General features: G+C 43.9%; 1 protein-coding gene across 3 annotated transcripts in view; it reads right to left on the bottom strand.

Moving 5' to 3' along the window:
• The window catches only part of gtpbp10 (GTP-binding protein 10 (putative)), a 62,378-nt gene that overhangs the window by 32,053 nt on the left and 6,348 nt on the right, over positions 1–23,977 (bottom strand). For all 3 annotated transcript variants that reach the window (XM_038798004.1, XM_038798003.1, XM_038798002.1), the window contains exons 3-5: positions 12,200–12,291; positions 10,537–10,681; positions 3,377–3,450 (exon numbers count right to left, since the gene is read on the bottom strand). In XM_038798004.1, coding sequence (XP_038653932.1) covers positions 3,377–3,450; positions 10,537–10,681; positions 12,200–12,291 — 311 coding nt within the window. The remainder of the gene's footprint in view (positions 1–3,376; positions 3,451–10,536; positions 10,682–12,199; positions 12,292–23,977) is intronic.

Consider the following 23,977-nt stretch of genomic DNA (forward strand, 5'->3'; position numbering starts at 1 on the left):
AGTTTTGTGGGCAGTACAGACAACAACTTCACTTGGATCCTGAGTAGCAGTCAGGACAAAGCTCCCTGTGAGGGTCCAATAATAACCCATGTCCATGCAATACCACTTCTATTAATAGCCTCTATTTTCAGCAAGAATATAGGAACAGGAGCAGGCTATGCAGCACCTCATTACACCATTCAATTTAATCATTGCTGATCAACTCCTTCTACCTGTCTTGGTTCTGTTGTCCTTAATACCCTTGCCTAACAAAAATCTTTGTTTGGAATTTTCAATTGACCTAACCACGACGGCCTTTTCAGGTAATAAAAGGTAAAATTATTTTAAAATCAACAAGTCCACTCTTGCAGATTCCGGCTGTTCAGCCATTTTGAGAAAAGACTGGAAGGAGATTGTTTGCTTTCTCACCAGCTCTGCTGCGTGGCACCAATAAGACTTGAGGGAGAAAAATAAACTGTCTAATATCACCAAGTAAACCCGGTGCTTTTCTACATTTTACTGAATCAGCACAATCTCAAATCTGCTAAAGTCACATTTTTTCAAAGACTTTTAAATATTTATACACAACACTAAACTGTAAAAAATATGATAACTTTATAAACATCATATTTTAAAGCAGGATAAGTGAGCATCCAAAGTTCCAAAGTCTAATGTTGATCTATGGCTACCAGTCAGAGATTTCCATTAACAAATAGAACATAGATGACAGAATTTACAGTGCAGGAGGCCATTCGGCCCATTGAGCCAGCACTAGCCCTTGGAAAGAGCACCCTACTTAAGCCCACGCCACCACCCTATCCCTGTAACCCAGTAACCCCACCTAACCTTTTGGACACTAAGTGGCAATTTAGCATATCCAATCCACCTAACCTGTACTTCTTTGGATTGTGAAAGGAAACCGAGAACCCCCTGAAGAAACCCACGCAGACACAGGAAGAACGTGCAAACTCCAGACAGTCACCCGAGGCCGGAATTGAAGCCGGGTCCCTGGAGCTGTGAGGCAGCAGTGCTAACCGTGCCGCCCTCAAATATAGGTTAGGTCACTGGATAAGCACGATGTCTTCACTTGCGCCATCACAAAACAATAACTTTAAAGTAATAAATATTGGCAATGATTTGAATAGTAAATAAGGTAAGGAGAATACAAAGCAAAACACAATCACATGTTAACTCATATCTTTAAATGGATCACAGTACAAACATAAATCATCGTAAACTGCATGCAGAATTGTGCTGGAACGACAAAGATAACCAATAATTTGCATTTACTTGCCATGAATAGTTTTTAAATTTGATCACGGTGACATTGGACTGCTAACTGTATGATTGTAGAACACCAGGTGGTTTGATGCTCTGGCTAAGAGGAATTATTGCATTTATTTTATGAAAAAGCAGCTTTCATTACCACTGTATTGCAGTGGTTAGCACTATTGACTTAATGATTTTTAACATTGGCCCCACTTCCTGATGGTGAACCTGAATATGATGTTAGTGTTCTTTTCTTATTTAACAAGCCTTCATTATAATGTCCAGGGATGAGCTGTGATAGTGAATTGTTACATTTGGTTGAGATTTTTCTGTTGTGGGGTGTTTAAATGGTAAAAGACAGTTAGCCTGATTTGACGATGGATGTTGTTTCCTCTTTGAAATGGTAGAATGCAGTGAAGCAAGTTCTGATACTATTAAGAGAAGAAATGAAGCAATGGATGTACAAAATACTCTTCATTTGGCACAAGGCTGCAGGAAAAAGAAAACAAAGGGACTGGGTTCCCTTATAACCGTGTTAACTAAAATTAAATATATTATATAAATACAGATAAAGTATGAAAGCTAGAACGAAAAAATTGATAGAGCTGACATTTAAGTCAATCAATACTCACTTGTTTTTGAAGCACTTAGAACATAGAACAGTACAGCACAGTACAGGCCCTTCAGCCCACGATGTTGTGCCGACCTTGTTGGAACTCATTAAATATTTTTAAAAATATTTTCAAAATTGCACTATGTACAGGTTACCAGTGCCAGAAGAGTCATTATAACTGAATCAAAAGGGGCAACACGGTGGCACAGTGGGTTAGCCCTGCGGCCTCACGGCGCCGAGGTCCCAGGTTCGATCCCGGCTCTGGGTCACTGTCCGTGTGGAGTTTGCACATTCTCCCCGAGTTTGCACATTCTCCCCGTGTCTGCGTGGGTTTCGCCCCCACAACCCAAAGATGTGCAGAATAGGTGGATTGGACATGCTAAATTGCCCCTTAATTGGAAAAAATGAATTGGGTACTCTAAATTTTAAAAAAAAATAACTGAATTAAAAAAAAACCCTATAAAGTTAGATGTAGCTTTTGGGGCCAAAGGGTTCATTGCATATGGGGGAAAGCGGGGAGCAGGTTGCTGAGTTGGATGATCAACCATGATCATAATGAATGGTGCAGAAAGCTCAAAGGGCCAAATGGCCTTCTCCTGCTCCTATTTTCTATGTTTCTAAATCGTAGAATTAATTTATCTGCTCAACTTTGTTAAAATGTATCCCACAGGCTAACTTGTATCAAGTCTATGTTTACTTTTTGACATTAAAAAAAGAGATTTAATGTACTATCTGGAATAATGTGCTTTAGGAATGTGCTTAGTTCTCAGGAAACTAAGGAAATTCGGCATGTCGACATTGACTCTTACCAACTTTTACAGATGCCCCATAGAAAGCATTCGATCTGGCTGCATCATAGCTTGGTATGGCAACTGCTCGGCCAAGACTGTAAGAAACTTCAGAGAATTGTGAACACAGCCCAGTCCATCATGCAAACCCGCCTCCCATTCATTGACCCTGTCTACATCTCCCGCTGCCTTGGGAAAGCAAGCAGCATAATCAAGGACCCCTCCTACCAGGCTTATTCACTCTTCCAACTTCTTCCATAGGGCAGGAGATACAAAAGTCTGAGAACACACACTAACAGATTCAAAAATAGCTTCTTCCCCATTGTTACCAGGCTCCTAAACGACCCTCTTATGGACTGATCTTATTTCTTCACACGTCTTCTCTACTGAATAGTACTACACTCCTGTATGCTTCACCCGATGCCTGTGTCTATGTACTTACATTGTATATTTATGTTTGCCCTGTGTATTTTTCTCTTGTATGGAATGATCTGTCTGAAATACTTTTCACTGTACCTCGGTACACGTGACAATGAACAAATCCAATTAAAATAATGCTAATGACACACAGCGCTTCTTGTCAGACACTGTCCAAATTGGAGGATGCTGCATAGAAAGCAGACTCAAAGGGCTGAATGGTTTACTTCTGTTCCTGGGCTTTAGGTGTAAAAGGAGGGGGATGGCAAGCATTAGCGGGGAAGAAATGGTCTTCCAGTGTTATACTTACATGGATAATCTGCAATTTTAGGCTTAGCATGAGACAGCTGGCTCAATAATGAAGATTTCCCAGCATTTGGAAACCTGCAATTAATAGGAAAATCTGTTATCTTGAGATAGTAACCTAAAAAAAAAACTTCAACTATTTGCTAAAGTAGATAAAATTTGCTGAAGGATAGACTTGCCGTATGCAAAAATTAACATGCAATTTAAATTGTGGAGAACAAATTCAATGAATCACAAAACGTATCCATTCGACGCAGCTCTTCAGAGTGAATGAAACAGAACAATTTGGGAGTTCAGTAATTGTTATTACTTCAGCCTCGGGGCTTCACATTTCGTCTCGTTAACCAATCCATACTCTGTTTACATATCTGGTACAGATACAATCTGCATGACATTTGTGAAAACTGAATCCTTTCCACCTTTTATATTATTCAAATGCACAGTAGGTGCAAACAGAATAGAGCAATCTTACTGAGCCAGCCTGACATTGCGCTGTTAAAACCTCTTGAGGCAAAAAAAAATCAACTAAGAAAACAACATTTCAGGTCAGCTTAGTAAATATAAAGCAGACTGACAGATACTAGTTTTCAGTAAATGGTTGCTGACACTGGTGCTACAGCACTGCTAATGTCACAGTATATTACTTTTCAAAGATTAAAAAGTAGAATCATAGAATGGTTAGGGCACAGAAGGAGCCAGTCAAGTCTGTCCAGTTCATAGCATCATTCTGCAAGAGCAATTATGCGAGTAGCACTTGCCCATCCTGTCCCTGTAGCCCTGCAATTTTGTTCCCCTCCGATAATTGGCAAATCCGTTTTGAAGTTACCATTGAATCGGCCCCATCGCACTCAGCCAGTGCATTTCAGATTGTACCCACCCACTGATAAAAATTATTTCCTAATGTTACGTTTGATTCCTTTGCCAATCACCTTCCATCTGTGTCCTCCAGTTCTCGATCCTTTTGCCAATAAAGATGATTTCCCTCTATTTTGATCTCTCACGCTTTTACGCACTGTCAAATTTCCTCTCACATCTCTTATATACAGTTCCTCATCCCTGGAACCGTTCTCTAAAATCATTTTGTGCACCCTCTCTAAATTGCATCCTTGCTAAAGTGCAGTGCCCAGAATAGAATACAGTATTTTAAAAATATATAAATTTAGAGTACCCAATAACTTTTTTTGCAATTAAGGGGGAATTTAGCGTGGCCAATCCACCTCACCTGCACATCTTTGGGTTATGGGGGTGAAACCCACGCTGATACGGGGAGAATGTGCAAACTCCACGCGTACAGTGATCCAGAGCCAGGATCGAACCCGAGACCTCCGCGCTGTGAGGCAGCAATGCTAACCGCTGCGCCACCATGCTGCCCTGAACATAGTATTTTATTGGTGCCGAGCCAGTGTTTCGTAAAGTCTTCTCATAATGCCCATGCTTTTGTACTCTGCGGAATTCTCCCAAAAATAACTAAGTGTCATTTTGGGCAGGAAACGCAGTGTGAAGCACGCTAGCTGTTCTGGCGTGATTCACATTGCAATCCTCCTCACATTTAGTCATTAGTTTGGAGAGAGGGTGAAACCTGTCGAAAAAATTATGCGTGGAACCTGAGGACGCCGGAAAACACAGCTTCACAGAGATTGGAGCCCCAACATTGCAGGCATCTGGGCTTCAGTACCCCTGCCCCCACCACCCAACCCCGCTGGCACCAAAACCATCTCACCCACCCCTCCAATGATCACTGGCTCTCCCTTCAGGCCCCATTCCCTTCTCACCAGCAAAGGCCCTCCACCCTGCCACTCGCCTGTATCAGTTCCCCGCTCCCCCCCCCCCCCCAAAAGGTGAGCGAGCCCCTATTATGGAGTTGCCAAATCGCCCCCCTTCATGGACCCATCCCATGGCAGTGCCAACGTGGCACCCAGGCAGTGCTGTCTAGCACCATCAACCTGATTGGCATTGCCAGGGTGCAGTGCTAGTGCACCATCCTGCCACGTCCTGGACCACCCAGGGGCTGCAGTGGCCTCTGGGCCCACAAACATGGTCATCATGTCTGGTCTGAGGTGGCGAAGACGAGTAGTGATTCCCACTGGCCTCACGCTGCTATCTTCTCTAACCGCAGGAAGTCGTACAGGTCACCCAACTAAGCCACTGCCCCCAGTGGCGATGCCGATCGCCACTCCAGCAAAATTCGCCGGCGTGCAATCAGAGAGGAGAAGGCCACTACATCAGCCTTCTTCCTCTCCATGAGCTCTGGCTTCTCTGTAGAAGTTCATCTGTTTTGTTTCAAATGCTTTGTGCATTCAGATACAGAGCCTTATATTCCTTTATTCTTTTTATAACCTTTAGTCTCATCTTTTGATTTGTTAGATTTGTACTCTCTATCCCTACCTGTCACTGTATGTTTTACAGATTGTGTACTGATACTTTTCTCTTTTGCCTTGCCCCCACTCTTTGATTTACCACATATGGGGAACATTCATACTGAAATTGAAAGAAAATCTATGAGGAGCTGTATATTTTCAGAACAACTTAGACTAATTGTTTTGTAAACTAGTAAACCTGCACTCGGTCCTTACAAGGGAATCTTAGCAGTTCTGTACACATCATATTTCAGCACCTAGCCTCGTAAGCCAAACGGGAATAATATACTGTTGGATAGCATATCCCAGAGAAATAGCTTCTTTAAAAAATAATCGTTGAGTAAAAACACAAGAAATTGGAGTAAGAGTAGGTAATATGGCCCCTTGAGCCATCTCACTATTTAGTGATCATGAGTGATCTTCCACGTCAACTCTACTGTCCTGCCCTATTCCTATATCCCTTTATTCCCTTAGTGCGTGAAAATCTATAGATCTCATGTTTTAAAAAATCTTTTCATTCACCATATTTTTAGCATTTTCACCACACAAACAGAAAAACAACAAAACAACCCCACCAATATACAACTTAAAACATGGACTCACAAGTTACAAAAGAAAACTAACAACAAACAAACCCCCATTAGCATTCAACGGCAACCAACTCCAAAAGTGCATGATAACAAACACGAAGAATTATTGAACCCCTCCTTCGTCCCCCTTAAATCAAACTTTACCTTCTCCAGAGTCAAAAATTCCAGCAGGTCCCGTTCTCCCCCTCTCCCCCCCCAACACCGAGGCACAGGGCAGAGAAACCCGAGGCACAGGGCGGAGAACCTGACCTCCACCCCAACAGGACCTGCCTACAAGCAATCAGGCTAAAAAGTCTGCCCCTGCACCCGCCTACAACTTGGGCCGGTCCAACATCCTGAAAGTGGCCTCTAGGGGACCAGGCTCCAAATCCATATGCAGCATGGTGTTAAATATCTCCCTCCAAAACCTCCCCAGCTTTGGGCATGACCAGAACATATGCACATGGTTTGCGGGGCCCCTCCCACACCGCTCGCAGACATCCTCCACTCCCTGAAAGAGCTGGCTCATCCTTGGTTTTGTGAGGTCCACCCTCTCCACGACCTTCAATTGTTTGAGCCCAACCTCATATGTGAGGTTGAGGCATTCACCCTTTGCAGCACCTCACACCACAGGACCCTCTTCAATCACCGTCCCCCGCACCCCCCAGCTCATCCTCCCACTTTGCTTTAACCCCCTCCATGGACACCCTATTATCTTCCAGAATTTGACCACCTCCTTGAAGATTTCGGTAGAAAGACCGGTAGGCTCTGAAATCACGTTAATACATTAATTTTGATTGCCTGCACCCGGCGCGGCAATGACAGAGGGAGGTTGTTCCATCTTGCCATGTCAGCCTTTACCCTCCCCATCAAACTAGGAAAATTAAACCTTCGGCGCCCATTCCAATCACGCGCCACCTGCACTCCCTGTACCTGAAGTGGGTACCCTATACCACAGGGTACGCTACCCTTCCCCACCAGCCAACCCAAAAACCAAACCCCCAACTGTTCCCCTCCATCATACAAAACAAAAACATCCTTAAACAAGCAAGAAATGAAACCGCATAAGGCATTTTGCCCCCTCTTCCCTCAGTCCAAAGACAAACCCCAGTCCCATCTCTCATTTTCACCCCAGTCCTTCAGCCTTTACGAACGCCTCCACCTGCTCAAAGTAGAAGTCCTCCGAGTTGTAGGTCACCCTCAGCTTCGCCGGGTAGATCATGCCGAATCTCTCGCCATTACTGTAGAGTGCCACCTTCACCCAACCAACGGCCACCCGCCTTCTCACCAGCTCCACGGTTAAGTCGTGGTATATACGAATACCAATTCCTTCCCCACTTGACCTCACACCTTTGTTTCGCCCAACTCAGGACCCTTTCCATAACATGGTTTTTACACATTCAGGTTCGAGACTTTGCCAGAAAGGAGATACAGAGCTTCCCAGTAGAGCCGGCTTCCACATTGCTGGAGGAGGTGCTGACGACAGGCGAACTGGAGAAGGAGGTAGTGTCGACGGTTTACGGGGCTTTTTTGGAAGAGGAGAAGGCACTGCTGGAAGTGATCAAGGCAAAATGAGAGGAAGAATTGCGAGAGGGTATGTAAGGAGGGGTTCTGGTGTGAGGTGCTCTGGAGGGTGAATGCCTCCACCTCGTGTGTGAGGTTGGGGCTGATACATCTGAAGGTGGTATATAGAGCACACATCACGAGGGCGAGGATGAGCCAATTCTTTGAAGCGGTAGAAGATGTGTGTGAATGCTGCGGGGGGGGGGGGGGGGGGGGGGGGGGGGGGGGGGGGCCGCAAACCACATTCATATGTTTTGGTCTTGTTCAAAGCTGGAGGCTTACTGGAAGGAGGTTTTAGGGTAATCTCTAAAGTGGTGCACGTGAAACTGGACCCGAGCCCTCAGGAGACAATATTCGGGGTGTCGGGCCAGTCGTGGTTGGAAACGGGTGCGGAGGCAGATCACCCGAAGGCGGATCCTGTTGGGATGGAGATCAACCTCTCCACCCTGTGTCCTGGCGTGGTGGAGGGACCTGCTGGAATTCTTGACGCTTGAGAAGGTCAAATTTGAACGACGGGTAAGGATGGAGGGGTTCTACAATTCATGGCCGTTATTCATTATGCGCTTTCGAGAATTGGATTACATCAATTATTAGCGGGGGGGGGGGGGGTTGGGAGAGTTTGGGGGAGGGGGACTGTATGTGTTAATGGTGACTATGGCTGATTTCTGATATTTGTTTATGTTAACATGCGGGCCAATGTTTGGGGATTTGATGAGAGGATGGGATTGTTGTTATTGACATGGGGATTTACATTATATTGGTTACTGAATGTTGTTTATTGTTGGGTGTAAATTTGGGAGAAAATGTTAAAAAGGAGAATAAAAATACATGGGGCACAATTCTCCGCTCCCCACCCGGCATGGGAGAATCGTGGGAGGGGCCACCCTGACAAAATTCGCGTCCCCCTCGATTCTGCCCCCCCCCCCCCCCCGCTCGGAAGAATCACCGCTCTTCACGGCGAACGGTGATTCTCCGACCCGGATGGGCCGAGCGCCTGCCGTTTCACGACGGCGGCAAATGTATCTGGTCGCTGCCGTCGTGGTGCCCACCGATCGTCGGGCCAGCGTCCAAATCGGACACACTATTTCCACGCCGCCGCCCCGCAAGATCAAGCCGCCACGGGGAAAAACGGCCACCACGCATGTGCGGGTTCGTGCCGTCAGCGTCATGACGTCAGCCGCTCATGCGCGGGTTGGAACCGGCCAACCTGCGCATGCGCGGCTGACATCATTAGGCGCGCCGTCCGTGTCCTTCTCAGCGCGACACCCCGCGGCCGAGATTTACAGAGCGCCGCTCCTAGCCCCACCGGGAGGGGAGAATAGGGGGCGAGGAGCGGCCTCCGAAGCCGTCGTGAAACTTGGCCGAGTTCACGACGGCCCTCCCGATTTTTCCCGTGAGCGGAGAATTCCGCCCATGGTATTTATGAAAACAAATTATGACCGCCCTTGGCAGCTCATTTGTCTTCGGCTTGGATCGCTTGAGCGACGGGTGAGCTCTGCCCAGTTCATACCGGGAGGGTTCTTGCCCCTTCACCCAGCAACTCCGCCAACATCTTTGCCAAGTACTCAGTCAACCGCGGGCCTTCCAACCCTTCAGGCAAGCCCACAATTCTTAAATTCTGCCGCCTCAACCTGTTCGCCAGGTTCCACCTTGGTTCTCAGTCCTTTACTAGCCTCCACCACCCTACGCAGCTCCTCATCCATTGAGGTCAACTGGTCACTATGCTGCGACAGAGTTTCCTCCACCCCCTTCAACCTCTCTCCTTGCTGCCCTATCTCTGACGTATTCAACATCACCGCCTTCACTGGATCATCACCTCCTCCACCAGCTCCTTCATTGCCGCCATCATCTCATTACGCATCACCTCAATACGCTTGGCAAACTGCTTTTCGAACTCTCCAGCCATCTCTTCGGTCTAAGTCTCTACTGTGAAGGGCATGGCCCCACCCAACGTCCCAGTGTCCACCATCTTTCCTGCAGCCGGGCTGACCATTTGCTCGACCTCGAACTTTCGCTCGCCCTCTTCTTCGTGACGTTTTTTTTCTGGTTCTTCAACATTCCCCTCCTGACTTATATCTTCCTGCACCAGCTTATCCAAAAACTGCCCCGGAACCGACATTAAATTCCATGAAACAGCCTTGAGCAGAAGCTACCCAACGTGCGACTTCCACCTACCGGTCGCCACCGGAAGTCTAATGATCTCAGTCTTGAAAATACTCAACGACTGAACATCTGCTTCCCCTGGGATAAGGGTTCCAAAGATTCACAGCCAAGTGAAGAAATTTCTCCTCATCTCAATCGAAAATGGTCTTCCCCTTATCCTGAATCTATGATCCCCTATTTCTCAACTCTCAGGGAGACACTCGCTCAGCATCCACCAGAGGAAACAATTAATATTTTCAATCATCAGAAGTGGGAGAATATTTTCTTTTCTTATATCTATGAGCAGCTCACCCCATAACATCATGAATCAGCCTGCTCATGTTTAAAACTTCCAATTACTTTGCTGTAGAGAAAACATTAGCTTCAGAGTGGAAGATTGGGATCAACACCAAAACTATATCAAGCACACTTCCTATTCAACAATTTCAAGGCAACCATTATGTACAATTAAAATAAATCAGCAGTTGTCAAGTGAACTGAACAATTATAGTAGATTTGAAATTTTAACTTACCCAACCAATCCTAAATCAGCTACTAGTTTCAAATCCATCCGTACAATTCTATGTTGGCCTTTAGAAGGCAGGAAGTTAGTTGTAAATGAACCACCACGACCACCACGGGCTACAATTAACTGATCTCCCTTTTTGTTTAGTTCACCTAGAAAAGAAAAATGACACGAAATTGTGGGCAACAAGTAGCAATTGAAATCTCTATAAAATATTAACTATCCTAACATTAGGGGGAAGATGGTGGCATAGTAGTAATGTATCACTGGACTAGCAATCCAGAGGGCCAGGTGAATGCTCTGGGCACATGGGTTCAAATTCCACCATGGCAGCTGGTAGAATTTAAATTCAATTAATAAATCTGGAATACAAAGCCATTCTCAGTAATGGCGACTGTGAAATTACGACTGATTGTGGTAAAAATGACAATTTTATTCAATTTCCTTCATAGCTTTATCACTGCCTTTCCCTGTAACCACCTCCAGCTCTGAGAACTCTGCATTCCTCCAATTCTAGCCTCGTGTATCCTCAAATTTCTACACTGCACTACTGCCAGTTGTGCCTTCAACTGCCGAACCTAAAGCTCTGGAATCCTTTGTTAAACAGCTCCAACTCTCCCACTTTAAGAAGCTCCTAATATCTCCATCTTTTGCCTGATTATATTTCTGTGAAGTACCTTGCTGTACCTAGCGGAGCTATACAATTATAAATTGTTGTTTTATTAGTTCTATGTGGACTCAACTGATAGAGCACCCCAGGAAAATCCATGTTCAACAAACTCAAAATTAAGTGAATTGTGAGGCGAAAGTTGCCATAGCCCCCCCGAGGACCATAGACTGTTCTCCCTTTTTTGAAAGAGTGCTGATTGGTGGTGATTTAACCAAAGGGTCACCACACCTCAGGCGAGGGGCAAGGTTTGAGAAGGCAGGGTCTTCATGGATAGCCTCAGATGGGAATTGAAGTTATGCTCTTGGCATAGCTCTGCATCATGAACCAGCCGTCCAACTAACTGAGCTAAGGTAATAACTAAGTCAAAGAGTCCAGAGACAACTGTACAAAGAGCTCAACCACCAATTATAGCATTCTCGTACAATTCATTGCTCTGCATTTTTGTCACCCAGATAATGCATACTGTTTGTAGCTGCCTTTATTTTATTGGGTATGCTTCTTCAGCTACCCGCTGGGTCACTGTCTGTGCGGAGTCTGCACGTTCTCCCCGTGTCTGCGTGGGTTTCCTCCGGGTGCTCTGGTTTCCTCCCACAGTCCAAAAACGTGCAGGTTAGGTGGATTGGCCATGATAAATTGCCCCGAGTGACCAAAAAGGTTAGATGAGGATATTGGGTTCGGGGATAGGGTGGAAGCGAGGGCTTAAGTGGGTCGGTGCAGACTCGATGGGCCGAATGGCCTCCTTCTGCACTGTATGATCTATTGAGTGTAATATTCTCAAATAATATGATTATAAGAATAAAGCGAAAACATAAGTTATACCGTATAAACACTGGAATTACACTAACACTTTGAGTAGCAGAAGAACACAGAAAAAAGTCAAGCAATAAAGTTTGTATTAGGTAATTAATCAATGTAACATTCAAGAAGATTATCTGCAATTACAAAAATTAAAGTTCATATTAAATATAATCAATTTCAACAACAAAAGCAGAGTTCTCACCTATTACTTCCCCATCATCATTAGTGATTGAAATTCCAACTGGGGCATGAATTTCATAATCTGTTCCTTTGGTGCCTTTAAGTGATCGAATGCTGGAAATGAGAATTAAAGTTACAGCATGGGAGCAATTTGCTGCTCAAAGGATTTGAGTATATTTTTCTTCTTTTAGCAGTTTCCTGTGATTCTGTACTCTAAACTACATGACCAGGGAAAGAACCTCAGCATTTTAGTACTTGTAAGAAACTCCTTTTCATTCAATGCATTCTAGTTAGGATTCCCATTGTTTTATTTTATTAGGATACATGCTTACATTTAAGAAACACAAAAATATAGGAATAAAAAATGTTCATCTAACTCATTATTTTCCTCAATTGCTATTTCTGATATTATTGTCATTGTAAAGTTCATTAAGGTTCCACCGGTGAAAACAAAAAAAAGTACGTTCACCAAAGCAATTGCAGCACAAGTCAGTCACTCAAAGAGTCAAGTCTGTGAATCTAACATGTCATCTTTAACTTAAATCCCTCTGGTTCCAGTTCTAATTTCATATGAAACTACAGACTACTCTCCCTCATGAATCATTAGAGACTATTATCTTAGACACAATGGATGAAGAAGAAGCAAGATATATCTCAATGGTGACAAACTGCAATGTTATACTGGGATTTGACTAAGAGTAAACCAAGCAGATCTGAGCTCTCCCCAGCTGTTCATATCACTATTACTATACTGCAATTAAAAGCAACAATAGTTGAGCATATTTTCAAGGCGAAGCCTCGAGATGGAATAATAATTGAAAACAGTAATTTACACAATTTTATCTGCACTGATATCTAAATATTACTTTTCATCTGGTCTATTTAAAAGACTATGGGCGCGATTCTTTCAAAACGGGAGAAATCGTAAAGCTGGCGTCAAACCCGGGCAGGTTTGACGCCAGCGCGCCCCTTCCCGACCGGGAACCGATTCTGGTCCCCGGTCGGGGCTAGCCCGCTTGCCGGAGTTAGCGCCGGCTGACGCGTCATATGACGTCAGCCGCGCATGCGCGGATTGGAAGACTCCAACCCGCGCATGCGCGAATGACGTCATCGCGTATTTGCGCGAAACCCGCGCATGCGCGGGCCGGGTTGCCCCTCAGCCGCCCCGCGAATGGATACGGCGGGGCGGCGGAAGGAGAAAGAGTGCGCGGGCATCGGGCCCGCTGCCCGCGATCGGTGCCCACCGATCGCGGGCCCATGGCACCCTTGGCACGGCCGTGGTACTGCCGTGCCAATCGGTGCCATGGTTATAAAAAGCGAGTTTGTGACGCCGTTTTTACGAACGGCCAGACCAGGTGTGTTTGCCGTTCGTAAAAACGGCGTAAAGGGCTGGGACTTCGGCCCATCGAACAGCTGTGAATCGCTGCCGCCGTTTTTTTACGGCCGGGTCGGGAGTTGGGCGGGGGGTGGGGGAGAATAGCGGGAGGGCGGGAAAAATGTGGGGAAGGCCCTCCCGCTATTCTCCGACCCGTCGTGGGGGTCGGAGAATTTCGCCCTATTTTTTCCCCTTAATCAACTGAAATTGTAGACTCTTGCTAGCATTCAATCTTAAGGCTTGCAGGGGGCCTGTGTTAGTGGAAATGAATGCAGACGAATCACTCGATAGTCGGGTACGCTTCAATGTCAAACGGGTTATTGCGCTAGCAGAGAGCAGTCCGCTGGGCATACCAAGCGTAAAATCATAAACATTTTATACAGTTAAACAGCCTATGTCGGCTTGATCCAAATTCTTTAACAAATATTGGTTTCTAGGCAGCACAGGACTACACAGTCTGCTCAATAACAGATGGAAGCTTTCCTTTTCAGCTGTCCTTGGGTTCCCTGAATACCTATAGCCCAGAACTACCTTATCTGCATCTCTGTGTTACAAGCTGCATTCCGTAAGGGCATCTGCTGAGAATGATTGTCTTGCAGAATAAGCCTTTTCAGTGTGAATCCGTGGGAACTAAGGGTTTACATATGTGGCCAAGCTAGTTGGCTAAACCCCCATGATGCCTCACAACCGATTATGTCCCATTTGAAATCAGGATTTAGGATTGTGTTGCATATATTGGTTGTGCGTATATATGACTATACATATATTAGTATGCATCGAACACTATTTAGATTAGTATGTGACCATATATGTGTAAATTCAGTATGTGCACATACATTGAAGGTGCCGACGGCCTGCATTACTTCACTGAAGCATCATTCTTATATTTTACTCATAAAAAGGTATCTGTTAGCAAGTTACTTTAACCATCGCAGCAAACAAGTTTGAAGTGCTTGCAACCAACTTCAGCTATAAGTGCCGTTTGAATTAATCATCTTGATATGGGGAGGCAGTGGTGTAGTGGAATTGTCACCGGACCAGTAAACAAGTTCCAAAAGTTCAAATCCCACCACTGCAGATGGTAAAATTTAAATTCAAAATAAATCTGGAATTAAAAGTTCAGGTGAACATGAAACCATTGTCAATTGTCGTTAAAAAATCATCTGGATCACTAATATCCTTTAGGTAAGGAAATCCGTCATCCTTACCTGGTCCGGCCTACATGTGATTCCAGACGCACAACAATGTGGTTGACTCTTAACTGCCCCCTCAAGGGCATTTAGGGATGGGCATTAAATGCTGGCACAGCCTGCGACACCCACGTCCCATGAACAAATGTTTTAAAAATTATATCTTGAAGTCCCCTCACTCTCAGATGCCAGACATCAGCCGAGTTGATTCACTCCGTGTGCTCACTAGACACAGAAAAGGCTATCAGTCCCAAAAACATTCCAACTGTACTGCTAAGGACATGTACAGACAGGAAAGAGATGGTAGGGCGATTCCCTCTTTTTAATCCCACCTCTCAACTAATCGCCAAGGTGATGTATTTTAAAGTAGTGTTTTAACCCCTTGAGAGGCTGTAACTCTCAAGATAAAGTGTTTATTTCTCAACAACAAAATATTATGATGACATGTACACAAGGCACACATACAAGAAAAGGTGATTACAAAAGAGGCAGTGTGCACTGAGGCTTTAGGAAAGTCCTAAAACTCACTATTTTCACAATAACTTCATTGAAGCCTACTTGTGACAATATGTGATTATTATTATCATTAAATTTTTCAAGATGGGAGCTGGAAACATTGCAGGCCTAATGATTCTCTTTTAGTTCACTAAGAAAATTGCAGCTGGAAATTTCTAGCAATGAATTCACAGTGGCTTACTACAGTAGGTTTCTGGCTTTGCTCCAATTGAAGATGGAGTTGAGCCCCTGCAGCGAAGATCTGGCTTGGTTCTGCAAATCAGTAGGTAAAAGGATAGCCCAATATCTCTGCCTGTTAGTAGATTCCAGGCAGGGTTAATCTTTTTCTGGGTAGGGTTTCCATGCCTCTATGGTATCTTTTCTGTACTCTGGGTATGTATTAATAAATGTTACTCTTCACAAGCTAGTTTGTCAGATGACCATAGTATTAGCATCCATTGTCCACACAAATGGTTCCTGACGATGTTAACACTGACTCATAGTGGGCTTTGAATCTCGGCCATTTGCATCTTCTTGTAATGGAATTGTTTTTCCTCAGACTCATTCCGTGGAATTTTATTCAGCAACCATTGAGTCTGTTTGGTTCTTGCGCATCAGTTTCTGTAGGCAGTTGGACAATAGTAGCTGTTAAATCCAGATGATGCATTTTTAATGTCTTCTCAAAGGAATGTTCCAAAATTTACATTTTAGCATCTGACTATATAAGTAGACCAACTTCCAAACTTAGAAAGTTACATAAATATTTGCAAACAAGGAGAGAGGTCACCTTATTTTTACAATGCAGAACGTCCATTTTCCATGTTTTTAAAGAAAAATTGTGTTCTTTTTCATTCATTCGCAGGTACACTTGCGCAGGTGTGACGGTAGCATAGTGGTTAGCACAATTGCTTCACAGTTCCAGGATTCCCGGCTTGGGTCACTGTCTGTGCGGAGTCTGCACGTTTTCCCCGTGTCTGCGTGGGCTTCCTTTGTGTGTTCCGGTTTCCTCCCACAATCCAAAGTTGTGCGGATTGATCATGCTAAATTGCCCTTAGGGCCCAAAAGGGTTAAGTGTGGGTTACTGGGTTACGGGGATAGGGTAGATACATGGGCTTGAGTAGGATGCTCTTTGTAAGGGCCAGTGCAGACTCGATGGGCCGAATGGCCTCCTTCTGCACTGTAAATTCTATGACTATTCTATGACACCACAGCTAAGTTGTTCCAGTACAACTACAACATTGCAACCTGAAAATGTAGAAATTGCCCAGTTATGTCCTGTCCACAAAAAGTAGGGCAAATTATTCCAGCTATTTTCTTCCCCCATCAGTCTCCTCTCGATCATTGGCAAAGTGTTGGAATGTATTGTCAAGCAACAACTTCTCACCAGGACCACTCAGCTCCAGATCTCATTACAGCTATTGTTCAAACATGGGCAAAAGAGCTGAATTCTACAGGTGGGGTAAGAGTGACAACACTTTACATTAAGGGAGTATTTGACCACGTTCCCTAGCAAAACTGTAAGCAATGGCAATCGGCAAGAAAACTCGTAACTGATTGGAGTCATACCGAGCACAATGGAAGATGGTTATGGTTGTTTAAGGTCAATCATCTCAGCTCCAGGACCTTGTTACTAAAGGTCCTCAGGGTAGTGTCCCAGATCCTACCATCGTCAGCTGCTTCATCAATGATCTTCCCTCCATCATAAGTTTAGAAGTGGAGATGTTCGCAAAGATTTTACAATGTTCAGCACCATTTCCAACTCCTCAGACTTTGAAGCAGCCATGCTCAATGCAGCAAGACCTGGACAACATTCAGGATTGGGCTGAAAGGGCTATGTAATAATCACCGTACCCAAGTGCCAGATAATGACCATTTCCAACATGGGAGAGTCTAACCACCTCCCCTTCACATTCAACAGGATCATCATCACAAAATTCATCATCAACGTCCTAGATGTCCTAGGTGTCATTATTGATCAGAAGCTTAACTGGACCAGTCACACAAATCATGTGACTACAAGAGTAGCTTTAAGGTTGGGAATTCTCAGCGATGAGGAACTCACTTTCTGACTCTCCAAAGCTTGTCCATCATCTACAAGGCACAAGTTAGGAGTGTGATGGAATACTCTCCACTAGCTGGATGACAACGACATTCATCCAGGACAAATCAACCCTCTTGACCAGCGCACCTTCCACAACCTTAAAACATTAATTCCCTCCACCATTGGTGCACCATGACAGCAGTTTGTATCAACTACAAGATGCACTCCACAACTTAACAAAGTACTTTCCAAACCAGTGACCTCTCACACCAGGAAGGACACAGGCAGCAGGTACCTAAGAACATCACTACCTTCACGTTCCCCACCAAGTCGCACAGCACCCTGACTTGGAAGTATATCACTGCTATTTCGTCACTGGATCAAAATCTTGGAACTCCCTAACATCATGGTAGCTATATCTATGACACACGGACTCCAGTGGTTCACAAAGACAGTTCATTACCACAATCTAAAGGTCAGTTATGGATTGAAAATAATGCTGATCGTTCAGACAATGCTGTTAAAAAAACACTGACATGGGCAACACGGTGGCCTAGTGGTTAGCACAACTGCCTCACGGCGCTGAGGTCCCAGGTTCGATCCCGGCTCTGGGTCACTGTCCGTGTGGAGTTTGCACATTCTCCCCGTGTCTGCGTGGTTTTCGCCCCCACAACCCAAAAATGTGCAGAGTAGGTGGATTGGCCACACTAAAATTGCCCCTTAATTGGAAAAAATAATTGGGTAATCTAAATTTATAAAACAAAAACACAGACACTGAGCCACATAATAATAATAATAATAATAACAATTGTTTATTGTCACAAGTAGGCTTCAATGAAGTTACTGTGAAAAGCCTGTTCGGGGAGGCCAGTACGGGAATTGAACCTGCGCTGCTGGCATTGTTCTGCATTATAAGCCAGCTGTTTAGCCCACTGTGCTAAACCAGCCCCTGTATATTAGGACAAGTGGCCAGAAAGCTTAATCAAAGGGACTGGTTTGGGGAAAGAGGAGAAAAACAGAGTTTTAATGAGGGAATTCACAGCTTTGGTTGTAAGTGGCTGAAGGAACACCTGCCAATTAAATTGTAGATGGACAAAAGCCTCAAGGCCAGAATTGGAGGAGAGAAAATATGTCAAAGGCTTGCAAGGCTGAATTCTATTATTGAATTAAAAAGACCAGGGATATAGAAAGTCTAAAATTGTGTATAGATGTCTACTTATTTTATTAATATCAAGTTATTTTGAAAAGTGCACAAGTACAAGTGTAATGGTACATATACGTTTGGGGGAAAAGTCTCTATTTTATGTTGGGATGATGGTTCCTTTAAGCACTAGGATCCTCTGGAAGATTATTTCTTGTAAAAAGCATCTTATTAAGTAACTTATGTGTCCAAGCTACCTGGAAGATAAACAATAGAAAGGCAAAGGGTAAACTAAAAGTTTATTGAACGGACATCTATTTCAAGCAGTTTAATTTAGAGAAAGCAGGCTGCAGTGAACATATCTTTCAATCGAATACAGTTGAAAAGAATCATCATTACAAAGGAAAATCCCAACTCTTACCTTGTCCAAATAGACAACTTCGACTCATTTGGCACATATACCAACATGCAGTGAAAAAATAAAGCTACATACACTCCTACAAACCCCCTAACCTCAGTACAAGACCAATCCTCAGTCCCATTTTTCAATTCTGCCCCAGTCCTTCTGCCTTCATAAACACCTCCGCCGCTTCCACCGTCTCAAAATAAGTCTTTGGATTTGTAGGTCACCCTCAACTTAGTTGGGTACACAATGTCACACTGCACCTGCTGTTATACAGTGCCGCCTTCACTCGGCCAAAGGCCTTCCGCCTCCTCACCAACTCCACAGTCAGGTCCTGGCATATACGTATACCAGACCCAGCCCACTGCACTTTCTGCTTTTGTTTTTCCCAACATAGGACCTTCACCTTCACGCGGTACCTACACAAACAAATAGTCACTGCTCATGGTGCTCAGACGCCTTTGGTATAGGCTTCCACATCATATGAGCCCGATCCAGTTCATACCAAGAAGAATCTTCCCCCTCTCCCAACAGCTCAGCCAACATCTTGGCAAAATACTCCGTCGGCCTCGGGTTCTCCACCCCTTCGGCAGACCCACGATCCTCAGATTTTGCTGCTTAGATCTGTTTTCCAAGCCCTCCAGCACCCTCTGCAGCTCCTTACCCATCAAGGTGAGTTGATCACTGTATTGCGACAATGCCTCTTCCACTTCCTTCAGTGTCTCACCCTGCTCCCGCACCTCGGCCGACGCTCTCGACACGGCCGCCCTCACCGGGGCAATCGCCTCCTCCACCAGCGCCTTCAATACCGCCACCACCTCCTTCCTCATCCATGTGCTTTGTGAACTGTTTTTCAAGTTCCATGACCATCACTTCGGTCACCTTTTCTGCCGTGAGCAGTGCGGCTTCACCCGGCGACCAAGCCTCCGCCTTCCTTCTCGTTCCTGAATCGACCCTTCCAGTCGACGGCGAACCTTCATCAGCCCCCTTCTTCACGGCTGTTTTCCTTTGTGTTTTGGACATCTTTCTTCCTTATGTCTTCCTGCACTTTTATCTAATTCCTAACTATTATCTAATTCCTAATCCATTATTTTAACTTGCTCTTACCCTCTACACATACATAACAAACTAATAGAGAAGAGAGGGGTAAAAGGTAGATTCATTCAGGTCTCTACAGGTTCAGAAATACAGCAGCCATCCAGCTTTTTAGCGAGGGAGAGGAAGAACGCGAGAGAGAGAGAGAGAGAGAGAGTGAGCGCACGCAAGAGAGAGAGAGTGTGAGAGAGAGCGCGCGAGACAGGAAATTATCCCACTTGGGTAGGATCCAATCACTACCTGTTACCGGGCAGAATACGGTCTTTTGGCCAATTCATTGGCCCGAGCTCTGCTGCTCGCAAACTAGCGCCATATACTATGTTGCAACTTTTTGAACTTCTCATTCTTTGTTGCTTGACATACGATAGCACAGTGGTTAGCACTGTTGCTTAACAGCGCCATGTACCCGGGTTCGATTTCCGGCTTGGGTCACTGTCTGTGCGGAGTCTGCACGTTCTCCTCGTGTCTGCATGTGTTTCCTCCAGGTGCTCCGGTTTTCTCCCACAAGTCTTGAAAGGCGCGCTTGTTAGGTGAATTGGACGTTCTAAATTCTCCCTGTGTACCCGAACAGGCGCCAGAGTGTGGCTGGATTTTCACAGTAACTTCATTGCAGTGTTAATGAAAGCCTACTTGGAACTCTAATAAAAATTATTATTATAATAAAGATACATGTCCATTAAGCATCCATGGATCAAAATGATAATGGCAAAAAATAATGGGGAAATAAGGGGATCAACAGGAAGGACCCTTACATATTTCCCACCCTAAAAGGAATGAATGTCTGGGCACGCACATTTCACTTTGAGGTATGCAAGATATAGATCACAAACACATCCATCCCCATTACATAAGCTACCTCCCCAGTCTCTACATTGGTAACTAGTCAATTCTTAACCTGTGACAAAGCATCCAAAATCACATTATCCTTTCAGGGAATGTGTACAATTTTAACATTGAACAGTTGTAATAATAAACTCCAATAAATAATCTTGTATTCCGGGTTTTAAACTTGTCTATAAATGCAAGCGGATTATGGTCCGTATAAACTAAGCTTTGTTCATTGTTATGTCAGACATATACTTCACAGTGCTGAAGGGCTAGTAGCAATACCCATACCCCCAGGTCACTGGCATGTGTGACCATTTTAAATGGTCTGAAAATTCCGCGGTTCAACCACATGGCCTTCAATTGCCCAAGCTCCACTTGGTGTTTTGTGAACCACAGTGTTTTCGCTTTTTCCTGCAACATATTCAACATGCACTGATTTCACTTTCTAACTGATCCAGTCTCCAAGGTTTTAGTTGAGACGGATGTGGTTCTATTGGTTCAGAGTTTCCTATGTCTACATCATGGCTATTTAACGGAATGCACCCTGGTGTTTCCATACAACTGTGTATATACCCCACTCCAGCTTTACATTCTCTCTTTCCGTTCACATGATTACTTTCAGTGACAAGTAAAGCTGAGGTTCAATCTTCACAAAGTTGGTTGGCTTTATATGCACCATTCTTTGTTTTACAGCTTTTACCTCCTCATTGAAGTCTTCATAATCACAGTTCTCATCTCCATTTAATAATGCGGACGCATACAATTTCTGCTTTCCAAATTTCAACTGTTCTTTACTTTCAGAATCAGAGGATAACACCTTGTTGGTTCCATAAACTTTGTGTTTTATCAACAGATATGGTTGCAGAAGCACTGCACTGTTCTTCATCCATCTTCCTTTTAATTTTCAAAAGGAACTGATCATTACATATTTCATCTCCTTTGCTATTTACTTCCTTTACCTTGAAGAGGCACTGTGGGTCTTTAAAAGGATCTGGGTTAATCAGTGGTTTGTTTGGTATCATTTCACAGTCATTGCTGGCCTCATCCTGAATAGCTGATGCCATGTTACTATATATATTTTCCTTCAAAACATGCTCTGGGAAATGTTTGCACCTGCAGTGAATGGCAATTAATTTACTGTAAGAGGCATTACTTCTGGAAAAGTCCAATTCACTTTCTTCTTCTGATTTGCTGTTTTCTTTCCTATCTTTGGAAGGATTACTTGCCATCTATTCAAGTTAATGGCAGGTCTATTCCGCAGCAGTTGTTTATCCTTTCTTCATAATCAGAACCCAAATTGGGTTCAGATCTCTTGTTTGAATCTTCACAACTATTACTATTAGATTCAGACTCCTCTTTCTTAGGATCATCTTCAGTCTTGGGGTTCTCAGAATCTGGTTTTCTGCTAGATTTTATCTTTGACAAACTTTGTATGGACTCATTCTCGCAGAGATAATTTCATCAGTATCAGCAGAATCAGATTAACTACCATTGTCATTTGATATGCGATTAATGTCAACATTTCTTTCTTTGAGTCATTTAATACCCAACGGTTTTTCTGAATCCCCACCTGTCCTGCCATTGGTATCTCATGTGCTATCCATAATACTCCTTTTGGACTCTGATGTCAGACCAAACAGCACATCCTGGAGTGTCCTCTTTTAAAGGGGCAGTTCATTTTAAAGGCATAGGTCCTATTAATTGTCCAGGTACAGAAATTTAAATAGCGGAATAACAGAAATTAAAAGGGAAAACAAGAGACAGACAGGGATTAACATGAGGACTTTTACAGGTTTAAATTTATGGATCAGCTCATAATCGTCAGCCATTATTGCTGCGTGTCAAGCAGTCTTCATCTTTTGGTCTTCAACGTGGGTTCCTATTACAGAATTGCTCTAAAAGAATGACTTCTCTCAGAGCTTCTAGGTGGTTGTAACTCCCAATGCCTGTACCCATCTAGCAAAATTGTCCTACTTAACCCTTATAAATTTAGCATACATCTGTCCCGCTGAATCCTTAAATTCTGAACCTTTTGTCTATATGCTTTGGGAACCTCATTGTAATTCTTAGACATCTCCTCTGACAGGGAAGCATAAAGCTCCTGTGCCAGCCCCATCAATTTACCCTACATGGGTAGTGTCCGCATTTTGTTTGGTAAATCCAATGGGTTGTATTTTCTCAAAAGCCCTAAAAAAGGTTTCTACCTCCTTCTCTTCAAATTTTGGGATAAATGTAAACATATCGCCACTGGGTTTCATTCTAGGATTAAGCTCCTGTCTAGCTCCTAGCAACTCCCTTTTAATTTCCAGTGCCTGAAGATGGAATTCTATCTCTAATGCTTTTTCCTCTCTCTTTTTTGCTTTTTCCTCTCACTAATTCCAACCTCTTCATTTCAATTTCCACTTGAAAAGCTTTTTTCTTTTGCTGCATCTCCAATTCTTTTTCTTTTTGCTGTATCTCTGATTGTTTCATGTGCAACTGGATTTTAGAAAATTCGACTGATGGTTATCATGACCCATGCTGTGTTTCTGGTATTTCTTTGAATTTAAATGCTGAGCAATCGCTTCAGTTATCTCTACCTTCTTAGCTGTTGCTAGTACCTCCATTTTTAATTCATCGGCCAATTCGACAACTTGTCTTTTCAAAACCCTTTTAAATAAATCAAAGACAAGTTGTCCAGCTGAAGTAAATCCTTCGCAGCTTCCAGAGCTATACTTTCAGATCACTACAAACCTGCCATCTCTTTTTAATTGATACTGTGACCCAAACGTCACAGTCTACCGTCTCAAAGATCCCGAACCCCAAATTATGTAACAACACCTTGGCTAGGGCAGTCAATTCCAACCCCCTTGGCCCGGAGTCTCAACACAACTGAATTGGCCAAAAATCTTAGAAAAATACCCAAAGTCTTTGGCCTTTGGCTGCTCAATAATTACAGGCACCAGGTTTGTAAATTTAAACACTATTACTTTTTGCTTATAACTAGAACTATAATGAAATATGCGGCAAATAAAACTGGTTAACTATTATCTAATTCTTAATCCCCCGCTTTAACTTTCCCCATCCTCTATGCACATACAAGACAAACACACACAGAGGGGAAGAGATGGGTTAAAAGAACAAGTAAAAGGATAGAATCTTTGTTTCAGATGGTTGTCTTTAAGCATGCTTTCGTTGAAACCACGCTTTCAGATCGAGGTTTCTATTTCCAGTCTGGAATGGTTTTCACTGT

This window comes from Scyliorhinus canicula, chromosome 5 (genome assembly GCF_902713615.1).
Source record: "Scyliorhinus canicula chromosome 5, sScyCan1.1, whole genome shotgun sequence".
NCBI classification, from domain to species: domain Eukaryota; kingdom Metazoa; phylum Chordata; class Chondrichthyes; order Carcharhiniformes; family Scyliorhinidae; genus Scyliorhinus; species Scyliorhinus canicula.